General features: G+C 43.3%; 1 protein-coding gene across 1 annotated transcript in view; it reads right to left on the reverse strand.

Moving 5' to 3' along the window:
* Nucleotides 1-9,484, reverse strand: part of LOC112077713 (semaphorin-5B-like) — a 9,848-nt gene extending 364 nt beyond the window's left edge. The window contains exons 1-4 of the mRNA XM_024144181.1: nt 9,275-9,484; nt 5,579-5,678; nt 5,227-5,272; nt 997-1,061 (exon numbers count right to left, since the gene is read on the reverse strand). Of these exons, the coding sequence (XP_023999949.1) occupies nt 997-1,061; nt 5,227-5,272; nt 5,579-5,678; nt 9,275-9,359 (296 nt within the window). The 5' untranslated portion in view covers nt 9,360-9,484. The remainder of the gene's footprint in view (nt 1-996; nt 1,062-5,226; nt 5,273-5,578; nt 5,679-9,274) is intronic.
* Nucleotides 9,485-12,720: the final 3,236 nt, after the last annotated feature.

Here is a 12,720-nt window from a genome sequence, read left to right on the forward strand (position 1 = left end):
TGAGGGCAGCACTTTAATGTAGTACTCTACCAGTCGTCTGTCTTCCTCTATCTAATATCTCTGGGTGGGCAGCCACTTTAATGTAGTACTCTACCGTCGTCTGTCTTCCTCTATCTAATATCTCTGGTGAGGGCAGCCTTTAATGTAATACTCTACCAGTCGTCTGTCTTCCTCTATCTAAATATCTCTGGTGAGGGCAGCCCTTTAATGTTAATACTCTACCAGTCGTCTGTCTTCCTCTATCTAAATATCTCTGGTGAGGGCAGCCCCTTTAATGTAGTACTCTACCAGTCGTCTGTCTTCCTCTATCTAAATATCTCTGGTGAGGGCAGCCCCTTTAATGTAGTACTCTACCAGTCGTCTGTCTTCCTCTATCTAAATATCTCTGGTGAGGGCAGCCCCTTTAATGTAGAACTCTACCAGTCGTCTGTCTTCCTCTATCTAAATATCTCTGGTGAGGGCAGCCCCTTTAATGTAGACTCTACCAGTCGTCTGTCTTCCTCTATCTAAATATCTCTGTTGAGGGCAGCCCTTTAATGTAGTACTCTACCAGTCGTCTGTCTTCCTCTATCTAAATATCTCTGGTGAGGCAGCCCTTTAATGTAGTACTCTACCAGTCGTCTGTCTTCCTCTATCTAAATATCTCTGGTGAGGGCAGCCCCTTTAATGTAGAACTCTACCAGTCGTCTGTCTTCCTCTATCTAAATATCTCTGGTGAGGGCAGCCCTTTAATGTAGAACTCTACCAGTCGTCTGTCTTCCTCTATCTAAATATCTCTGGTGAGGGCAGCCCCTTTAATGTAGAACTCTACCAGTCGTCTGTCTTCCTCTATCTAAATATCTCTGGTGAGGCAGCCCTTTAATGTAGAACTCTACCAGTCGTCTGTGCTTCCTCTATCTAATATCTCTGGTGAGGGCAGCCCTTTAATGTAGAACTCTACCAGTCGTCTGTTTTTCTCTATCTAAATAGTCCAGAACTGCCAGACAGCTAGAATACCTCTGTCTTTCCTTTGCTCTGACAACCGACCGCTTGGTGTCTTCATCTGGTCCCCATTCTACTGCCTAGAGAAGAAAATGACACAAAGAAATGACATATAAACGTTTATACGTGTGCACAATAACGTGGACAGAATGTGTAGATTGGATCCTTGCTAAATCAGATTTAGTCTGGGATATGAATTGTATATACTATTATACATACACTATTATACCTCATACACAAAAGTATGTGGACCCCCTTTTTAGGGGTATGTGTCCTACCATTACAATGCTGCCCTGCACAAACTATTTTTCTATTATTCCTATTAAACCGATATATCTCTCAGACCCTCAAACTTGGGGCACTGACACACCTTACAGTCACACTGTAGCATTTCACTGTGCTTTACTTTGGAGCCCATGAAACCGGCCTCAGCCTCGTGAAAGTTCACTGCTAAACTCACTCCACAAAGTCTTTCCCTAGTCACCCCTGACAACAGAGCTCCCAAATCTACTTCTAAGTCAGGGACAAAGCGTGAATGAATGACCAAACTGAAAACTTTCCCTGTGTTTGCATAATGCCATTGTGGCCACTGGTGCAGTGGTCGATTAAGGAGTGGGTTCTCAGAGGTGTCTTCATGGTTCGCTTGCTCTGATAGGCCGACCAGGGCCTCCAAAGTCACACATGTCACTCCCTCCCCCAGCCTCTCCTTGTCCGTTCATTCAGTATAGCGTTGATGAATGACATGAGACTCTTTTGAGACGGTCAGTGGGCTCATTGTTCGGGACACTCCTTGTACCTGGATATATACTGACTCACACTCCTTACGTACCTGGATATATACTGACTACACTCCTTACGTACCTGGATGTATACTGACTACACTCCTTACGTACCTGGATGTATACTGACTACACTCCTTAGTACCTGGATTGTATACTGACTACACTCCTTAGTACCTGGTATTACTGACTACACTCCTTACGTACCTGGATGTAAGTATACTGACTACACTCCTTAGTACCTGGATGTATACTGACTACACTCCTTAAGTACCTGGATATATACTGACTACACTCCTAAGTACCTGGATGATATACTGACTACACTCTTACGTACCTGGATTGTATACTGACTACACTCCTTACAGTACCTGGATGTATACTGACTACACTCCTTAAGTACCTGGATGTATACTGACTACACTCCTTAAGTACCTGGATGTATATGACTACACTCCTTAAGTACCTGGTATATACTGACTACACTCCTTAAGTACCTGGATGTATATACTGACTACACTCCTTAAGTACTGGATTATACTGACTACACTCCTTAAGTCCTGGTGTATACTGATCACACTCCTTAGTACCTGGATGTATACTGACTACACTCCTTAAGTACCTGGATATATACTGACTACACTCCTTAAGTACCTGGATGTATACTGACTACACTCCTTACGTACCTGGATGTACTGACTACACTCCTTAAGTACCTGGATATATACTGACTACACTCCTTAAGTACCTGGTGTATACTGACTACACTCCTTACGTACCTGGATATATACTGACTACACTCCTTACGTACCTGGTATATACTGACTACACTCCTTACATACCTGGATATATACTGACTACACTCCTTAAGTACCTGGATATATACTGACTACACTCCTTACGTACCTGGGATATATACTGACTACACTCCTTAAGTACCTGGATGTATACTGACTACACTCCTTACATACCTGGATATATACTGACTACACTCCTTAAGTACCTGGATGTATACTGACTACACTCCTTATACCTGGATATATACTGACTACACTCCTTACGTACCTGGATGTATACTGACTACACTCCTTACATACCTGGATATATACTGACTACACTCCTTACGTACCTGGATATATACTGACTACACTCCTTAAGTACCTGGATGTATACTGACTACACTCCTTAAGTACCTGGATATACTGACTACACTCCTTAAGTACCTGGATGTATACTGACTACACTCCTTAAGTACCTGGATGTACAGTATACTGACTACACTCCTTAAGTACCTGGATGTATACTGACTACACTCCTTAAGTACCTGGATATATACTGACTACACTCCTTAAGTACCTGGATATATACTGACTACACTCCTTACGTACCTGGATGTATACTGACTACACCTTACGTACCTGGATGTATACTGACTACACTCCTTAAGTACCTGGATATATACTGACTACACTACCTTAAGTACCTGGATATATACTGACTACACTCCTTACGTACCTGGATGTATACTGACTACACTCCTTAAGTACTGGATTATACTGACTACACTCCTTAAGTACCTGGATATATACTGACTACACTCCTTAAGTACCTGGATGTATACTGACAACAAAGTTCAGTACTTTTTAAAGGCACGTTTAACATTTTAACATTTGCCGATAGTGGTACAGCGTAGGATCTTAATTTGAACCAGTTTGCTACAGCAGGAAAAAAAATCCTGCAGCAACAGGAAATGTGAATTATTATCGGATTATAATTAAGGGGTCATCTTTGTAGCATATTAGTGTTTTTCATCATGAATTTTGTTCTGGAGGCAGCGCTGCGGAGTGGTCACTCGCTAGCACAGCCACAAATTCATAAAATCTGATTTTAAACCTAACCCTTTCAAAGTGGAAATTACAAACTTCCGAAGCCTTTTTAAACCTGAAACATACTACAAGTAAAAATTTCCTGCATARCAGGAAAGTTCTCCTGCAAAAGGGTSATCMAATTAAAATCCTACATCTGTATATTGAACTTGTAAAACGACCTTGTAAGAAATKATTTATGTTATACGCAGTCATCCTTGAACTTCCAAATAAAATCATTGTACCTTGTATCCATGGATACAAATGGATCATAATTCGTAGAGAAAAAACACTCCAATCATATCATTAAAGGAGAGAGGTTMTTTGTAATATTCACGGTATGTCCTTTAGTTGTATACTGATGAAAAGCAATTCATACAGTTAATGACATATCAAGGAGCCATTGTAAGAGATGGAATATATTTATAATATCCCTAAGACAGACAGCCGGACGGCCGGATGGACAGGAAGACATYTGTGCATTCTGCAGCACTGKGACATTTCCAAAACAGCTTATTCAGATTGATTTTAGGGAGACGTTTGATGGGTATTATCCCAAGAAAGCAATGACGTGGCCCTCAGGACAAATCTGACAGAAAGTTCATGACTGACATCAAATTGATCAGCCGTTTAGCAATGACAGTAGAATCAGGGGAGGCAGAGGAGAACAAGGGATAGAGAGGGCGAGACAGAGAGAAGAAGAGCGCAATAGACAGAAGAGAGAGAGAGACAGAGACAGAGAGAGAGACAGAGAGAGAGAGAGCGCAATAGACAGAGAGATAGACAGAGAGCGCGAGACAGAGAAAGAGAGACAGAGAGACAGAGAGAGAGAGAGCAAGAGACAGCGAGACAGAGAGAGAGCGAGACAGGAGAAAAGAGTAGCGATAGACAGAGACAGAAAGACAGAGAGGGAGACAGAGACAGAGAGACAGAGGAAGAGAGACAGAGACAGCGAGACAGAGAGAGCGAGACAGAGAGAAAGAGAGTGCGATAGACAGAGAGACAGAGACAGAAAGACAGAGAGGGAGACAGAGAGAAACAGAGAGAGATAAATAGACAGAGAGATTAATGTTTATTTATTTTCCCTTTTGTACTTTAACTATTTGCACATAATCTGAATTTGATATTTCTTTATTATTTCTGTGAATGTAAAGTAAAGTTTACTGTTCATTCTTTTATTGTTTATTTCACTTTTGCTTATTATTCATTTCCCTTGCTTTGACAATGTAAACATGTGTTTCCCCTGCCAATAAAGCCCCTTAAATTGAAATTGACAGAGAGAGAGAGAGGGGGTGCAATTTGAGAGTGAGGGGGCAGAGTAAGGTAGCTGGGTAGATCCCCTTCCTGTGTGATGTAACTCCTGGTAAACACCAATTTGGCCCAGTAAACCCTCAGTGTGTTGACATTCCTAACCCCCTCCCCTTCCCCCACTAAGCTAAGGAACGGAGCCCACTGGCCAACAGTTACTCTGATGTGTCTGGTCTCTTCTACAACTTCAACAAACTACATGGTTGCCTAGCTACCATTTGAAGAGTGAAAACAGCCCTAAGTAATGTGGTGTGTAATAACAGTGGGAGCATGGAGAGCTGTGAACTGCTTACCTGTAAGAGAGAAGCATTACTGAGACTCAGTCTGAAGAGGTGATTTCTGAAGATAGAGGAGAGAGAGTTCTAACCAACATGATGGCATATTCTACGTCAGTAAAACAACAAGCAAAAGTCTGTTGTGTTGGAGTGTGTTATACATGTAAAATAGGTGGTCTGTGTGTGGGTTGCGCATGTGTGTGTGTGTGTGTGTGTGTGTGTGTGTGTGTGTGTGTGTGTGTGTGTGTGTGTGTGTGTGTGGTGTGGTGTGTGTGTTGTGGTTGTGTTGGTGGGTGTGGGTTGCGCGTGTGTGTTTGGTTTGTGTGTGTGTGTGTGTGTGTGTGTGTGTGTGTGTGTGTGTGTATCTCACCTAGCTCCCACAATCAGCTGGTTTCTGGTCAGGTCAAGGGTCAGCTGGGAAAAGTCCTTCACTCCGGGACGAGAGAATCGTGACATCCAGGGACTCAATGCTGAAAGGAGGAAGAGGAGGGAAGGAAGAAGAGAAGGAAGAGGAGGATTAGGAGTACGAGGTGGTGAAACAAGTGTGAACATCCAGTCAGTTTGGAAACCGACACCAARCGGTCGCTGGCTCAGGCCCTGCTCTGACTGTGTGAAATGTCTCTCCCCTGACGCTTTACCTGGAACAYAGGGATGAGCCTTTCAGCCTGTGTCATCTACTGATTTTTCACGAGGCATCAGTTCAATCCAGCTCCTGTAGATCCGTTATGACAGTAGCAGGCTAACACACAGCAGTAGCATGTTGACACATCTGTATCATATCAAGATCAGTGCGACTGTGAGAGCGGGTGGCTCAAAACCAACAACTGTCAAACCAGCAGATAATCTCTCCTTGAGCCCTGTGCTGAAACGCATGCTGACCCTTACCAGAGGCTGAGCTAACGCTAGCCTGCTTCATTAGATGGAGAATGAGAGACAGAGGGAGAGAGAGAAAGAGAGTGAGAGACAGAGAGAGAGAGAGAAAGAGGGGGGAGACAAGAGGGAGACAGAGGAAGAGAGGCGGGGAGAGAAAAAAAGAGAGAGCAAGAGACAGAGAGAGAGTGAGAGAGAGAGGGGAGAGAGGGGGGGTGTTAGAGAGAGAGAATGAGATGGGGGAGACAAAGAGGTCTTTGGGGGGAGGGAGGGATATACCCAAAGCAATAAAGCCAGGGTTTGTTTTGGTGCCCTGATGTTAATGCAACTCGACACCCAGTCAAAACAGCCAAGGCTCAGGACTCTGCACCAATAGAAAGACTTTGATGGGCAAATATAAACAGTTTAGCTTGGATGCGTCCAACTAGGGACTTTAAATTGAGGAGATAGAGACACAACTTCAAAACAAATGGGAAAAGTCAGAGAAGGCGAGCAAGACGTTCTCATATAGGCTACCCAGGCTGGGACGTGATATCAGCCTAAACTACATTCTTGCAATAAAGTTCAGTATACTGTATCTCAGCAACAGCTTAATATATAGATCCTTTCTACAGAGGACAGGTGATGTTAAGTGTATTTCAAAATCATAATACTGTAATATAAAAAAAGCATCAGCCATTGAGATAAAATGTAAAATGTGAAACTCCCCACCACTCCTCTAACACAGACAGACTGTTAATCAGAACCACTAGCACCCCGAACCTCACACTGTTAAAACAGACCTTTGGTTCTTTGTCCATAAATAACCTTAATGCTCCCTCTGGGTAGGAATAATCTCCTTAATAAATGAGAAATGGTATCCTGCCTAAAGGTTAGTCCCTCTGAAACCTTTCAATGACGACGAGATTAAAAATGAAAAATGGCCCACAACTTCTGACAGCATTCGTATCACACCATAAACATCCACTTCTGAATAGAGCTGCTACTGTACACTGCTATGAGCTCTTTACAAAATGTCTCACCTAGTTCTCACTAACACAATGTTGTGTAGTAGTGCCTGCTTCACACCAGGTCAGAACATGCAGTGGCTACAGTTGTATTCTCTAGTAGATAGATCAATGAATACATTATTGGAATACTTTTATCTCTCAAGGGAAATGTGCAGCAACATACAGGCTTGACACAATGTCACTGGATCTGAACGGCTTATCAAATCAAATATCAATAAATTATATTGGTCACATACACATGGTTAGCAGATGTATGGGAGTGTAGCGAAACGCTTGGAAAAGGACAGAAGCGAGGCAGCCCTCTCTGTCGACGCCATCTTTAAAAGGCTTCAGTCCATGTCAATGTTTGTCTACAGCGGGGGATGGGCAACTGCTTCTTTTGTAGGCCTGCGATCAATTCCACCCCCAAAATATGTCAGTCACTGACAGCACGTGTCAGCTAACATGTTTTAGATTGGTGAGTTAGTCTTGCCAGCTATCTAAACTTGTAGTAATCATGGTTTAATTACCACCGGCCCATTGATTTTATTATGTCACTCTCACTCAGATATATTAAAAACTGCAACATTTCTCTCCACCCAATGGCCAAATGTGAAGATTGCAGGAAATAACTCTAAAACGTCAGATTTTTCTCTCTGCTGTCATGAGGGGAAAAGTTAATGTCCTTTCGGGCCGTGAAAAAGCTGACTGATGTTTTACATTTGTAAACAATTCTTTACAATGGCGGCCAGACCCAGACGACGCTGGGCCAATTGTGTGCCGCCCATGGGACTCCCAATCACAGCCGGTTGTGATACAGCCTGGAATCGAACCAGGGTGTCTGTAGTGACACCTCAAGCACTGAGATGCAGTGCCTTAGACCGCTGCGCTACTCAGGAGCCCTGGTGTGGTAGGCAGACCACGAGCCACTCGGGAGCCCTGTGTGGGTAGGCAGACCCGCGAGCACTCGGAGCCCTGTGTGGGTAGGCAGACCCGCGAGCCACTCGGGAGCCCTGTGTTGGGTAGGCAGACCCGCGAGCCACTCAGGAGCCCTGTGTGGGTAGGCAGACCCGCGAGCCACTCGGGAGCCCTGTGTGGGTAGGCAGACCCGCGAGCCACTCGGGACCCTGGTGGTAGCAGACCCGCGAGCCACTCGGGACCCTGTGTGGGTAGGCAGACCCGCGAGCCACTCGGAGCCCTGTGTGGATATGCAGACCCGCAGCCACAGTGCCCCTCATGATGAGTTCAGATTTCTTGTGGCCCCACCCACATCAGAGTTGCCCATCCGGTCTCCAGTAAGACAACAATAGCAGACAGCCCTGTTCCCTGAGGTACATGGATGCCAGTCTCAGCCACATTGAACCAGCGTGTAACAAGTGTCTGATGATTGACAGTTGACTGACAGGACAGTTTACCATTCTCCCCTCTCTTCCTCCCACCTCCTCTCCTCAGACCCCTTTCAGACACTACACCCCTGAGGGGGGAGCATCCTGGCAAAGGACAGACACTCTAACAGACATTCAAATGGAGTGGAAAGTAGTCTCCTCTCTCTCTCTCTCTCTCTCTCCTCTCTCTTCTCCTCTCTCTCTTTCCTCTCTCTCTCTCTCTCTCTCTCTCTCTCTCCCCCTCTCTCTCTCTCTCTCTCTCTCTCTCTCTCTCTCTCTCTCTGTCTCTCTCGTCTCGTCTCTCTCTCTCTCTCTCTCTGTCTCTCTGTCTCTTCTCTGTGTCTCTCTCTCGTCTCGATAATGGAACCTGAAAAGAGCTGACTGTGGAGGGAAGAGCAAGGGAGGGGTTTTGGGATGAGAGAGAGAAAGAATAGACAGCTCTCTCAAAAGGGAAAAGGCTCCAGAAATGAGGGAGTCCAATTATCTACAATCACAAAATGTTGCTGTCCTTTCGGTTTCTCTTGGGCCAGACCCATATAGCTGGCTTTCCGGGCAGAGGAGTGATTGAGAAGGATGAGGCTGCAGAATCCTCAGAGAGATAGCAGTGAATAGCAAACCATTGTGAAACTTCTCATTGGAATGATGATGCTAGTGAGGAGTAGATTTACAAAATGGTATTGGAAATCTGTCAAATACTTTCGCTATGCTTGAATGAGCTGCCGGAGCACCGGAACCAATTGCATACTCTCAAAAATGCAAACCCTGCCTATCCAGCACAACAGGCAGACTCAAGCAAATGCTCAAAGTATCTAATGTGCTCACCTTTGTATGGGACGAGGGATGAACTTTCCTGGTACACTCCGGTAGGGCGGGACAGGCTCTCAAAGTTGACAATGGCTGCTGGCATAGACAGAGTGGCAGGCAGAGGAGCAGCAGTAGACCAACGGGAGGAAGGGCACAACCTCCCACAGAGACGTCGCCATGGTTACGGGCCAACACGCCCACCATACCTCTAACTGGTCCTTACAGGACACACCTGAGGGAGGAAGGACAGAGCTGTCAGTCAAACATACACATGCGGAATGACGATTGGTTATAACCTACAGACAACCAATCACCACTTAGACAGTAAAGTGCAGCGAAAGACAACTAGAGCGACAATGTCTTCTGTATAAAATGTATTTGAGCTTTTAGATTATTTTACTCCTTGAAAGATATGGTAAATAAAGGTAGAAAGAGCAACGTGTCAACTGAACACCACAGACATACTATGTTTACCTCTATGCCAGAATAGATCCATTTAACAAATCTGATCATTTATTTAAACCTTTTATGACCCCAAGCCTTCCTGACCCTGGCCTTGTACTTTTGACCTTTTATGGGCTGCCAATTGACACCTGTCTAGTGTGCTGACATTGTGCAGAGCTGGAGTGAGTGGCCACCAACCTGACCCAATGACATTAGCGGGGTCAAAGGTTATAGCAAACGCAACAGTAATTGAGCTACTCCCCCTATCCCAAACCCCAACATGCAAACTTATCCAGTCATTACTGATAATCACCCACATTCATTCAAATGAAGCTAGACGAAGCAGGGGTTGAGGGAAACAGTGTGTGGTATGAAGCTAGACAAGTAGGGTTGAGGAAACGTGTGTGGTATGAAGCTAGACAAGCAGGGGTTGAGGAAACGGTGTGTGGTATGAAGCTAGACAAGCAGGGGTTGAGGAAACGAGTGTGTGGTATGAAGCTAGACAAGCAGGGGTTGAGGAAACAGTGTGTGGTCCAACTTCATCCCCTTTAGCCGATAGAATAAGACAACAATGGCCTATTTTCATAGAATGGATAGTTTAGTATAGGATGTTTACAATATAATGATTTAGTTAGAATAGTTTAGTATAGAATAGTTTAGATATGAATAGTGCATATAGAATAGTTTTATAGAATAGTTTAGTATAGTATAGAATAGTTTATTATTAATAGTTTAGTATAGAATAGTTTAGTATGAATAGTGTATTATAGAATAGTTTAGTATAGTATAGAAAGTTTAGTATAGAAAAGTTTAGTTAGAAAGTTAGTATAGAAGTATAGTATAGAATAGTAGTATAGAATAGTTTAGTATAGTATAGAATAGTTTAGTATGAATAGTGTATTATAGAATAGTTTAGTATAGTATAGAAAAGTTTAGTATAGAATAGTTTAGTATAGAATAGTTTAGTATAGAATAGTTTAGTAACAGTTTAGTAGAAAAGTTAGTATAGAACAGTTATATAGTATAGAAAAGTTAGATAGAAAAGTTAGATAGAATAGTTTAGTATAGAATGTTTAGTATAACAGTTTAGTATAGAAAAGTTTAGTATAGAAATTTAGTATATATAGAAAAGTTAGTATAGAAAGTTTAGTATAGAAAAGTTTAGTATAGTATAAAATAGTTTTAGTATAGAATAGTTTAGTATAGAATAGTTTAGTATAGAAAAGTTTAGTATAGAAAAGTTTAGTATAGAATAGAATACCGGTGCGCCAAGTCTAGGACCAAAAGGCCTCTCAACACGCTACCCCCAAGCCATAAGACTGCTGAACAATTCATATAATCGCCACCGACAATTTACATTGACCCCCCCTTACCTTTTGTACACTGCTGCTACTCGCTGTTTGTTTGTTACCTATGCATAGTCACTTCGCCCCCACCTACATGTACAGATTACCTCAACTAGCCCGTACCCCCGCACACTGACTCGGTACCTGTGCACCCTGTATAAGCCTCGTTATTGTTATTCTTATTGTGTTACTTTTTATTATTACCTTTTATTTTAGTCTACTTGGTAAATATTTTCTTCTTCTTGAACTGCACTGTTGGTTAAGGGCTTGTAAGTAAGCATTTCAGGTAAAGTCTACACTTGTATTCGGCGCATGTGACAAATGCCGTTTGATTTGAATAGTATAGAATAGTCTAGAATAGAATAGTGTATATTAGTCCATCAGAGACTGACATTCTTCTTCTGTTCTGCTCCAACACCCCCAAGACAGACAGACTCAAACATTTACACTGCATCTGTTACTGTAAACTTCTGGTGTAGTTATTCAACCGTGTGTCTCTCTTGCACGTTGTGGGCACAGATGTGGAACCCTCATTCCTCTTAAAGATCTGGAGCAAGTGAAGAAAAGGAAGCATCAAGCGTAAGTTGCTGCAGTCTAAACATCTGGCCCTAGCTAGCTGCTCTCAGCCGCCTCGGAGACCACTGGAGTTGGCAACTTGGCACAAGTCCAGTCTAAACCCATCTGGGTGCTTAATGCCCACTATCACCATGGCATCAGCAGAAGCTGGCACACACACTGTACATACTGAGGAAAACAACACACACACACACACACACGTACTAGTACATCACTAGGAAAACCACACACACAAAATCGTACTTGCACATGGACACACACACACACACACACACCACACAGCTGGCAGGCAGCTGCTCCTTCTCACATTCCCTCTCTCCCCAATGTCCTTGTTGTTAGTGCTGAAGGACTGGAGAGTTTTTAACAAAGTAAAAGTAAAGTTGATCATTAATGTTGGCAGTGAACCATAAGAGGCGTTCAGCCACAACTGTAATGACTTGGTGCTTGGCGCCAAGCAGCTGCCAAGGGTGTGTGTGTGTGTGTACATGATCAGAGTCAGGTATCTTGGATGAGAGAAGGGAGGGTCTCCTTCTGTTGATTATGGCAGTAGATACAGTAGTTGTCATGGTAACACCATGTATTGCTGATGGAGATGATTAGTGATGTGGATGATTATGAGCAGATGCAGTTTTTTAAAGAGTGTCTTAATTAAGAGTTTGTGATGTAGCCTATACATGTTGTACACTGAGGGTACAAAACATTAGGAACAACTTCCTAATATTGAGTTGCACCCCCTTTTGCCCTCAGAACAGCCTCAATTCGTCGGGGCATGGACAAGGTGTTGAAAGTGTTCCACAGGGAAGCTGGCCCGTGTTGACACCAATGGATTTAACAGGCGACATCAATAAGGAATTATTTTGCTCACCTGGATTCACCTGGTCAGTCTGTAATGTTTTGTACACTCAGTGTATATATTAGCATTTCCTCACAGGCACAATCAATGGGCTGTAGCCCTCACTTTGACTGTAGTGAGATCTGAGCACATTGAGTTCCTTGATAAAACAGAGACTGAGATTATACATTCTTCATTACCAAACCTTCAAATGAGAAGTCTAAACACTTCTCCATACTGAGATCTGACATCTATCCATAACTGGT

The sequence above is a fragment of the Salvelinus sp. IW2-2015 genome, unplaced genomic scaffold, assembly GCF_002910315.2.
Source record: "Salvelinus sp. IW2-2015 unplaced genomic scaffold, ASM291031v2 Un_scaffold4851, whole genome shotgun sequence".
Taxonomy (NCBI): Eukaryota; Metazoa; Chordata; class Actinopteri; order Salmoniformes; family Salmonidae; genus Salvelinus; species Salvelinus sp. IW2-2015.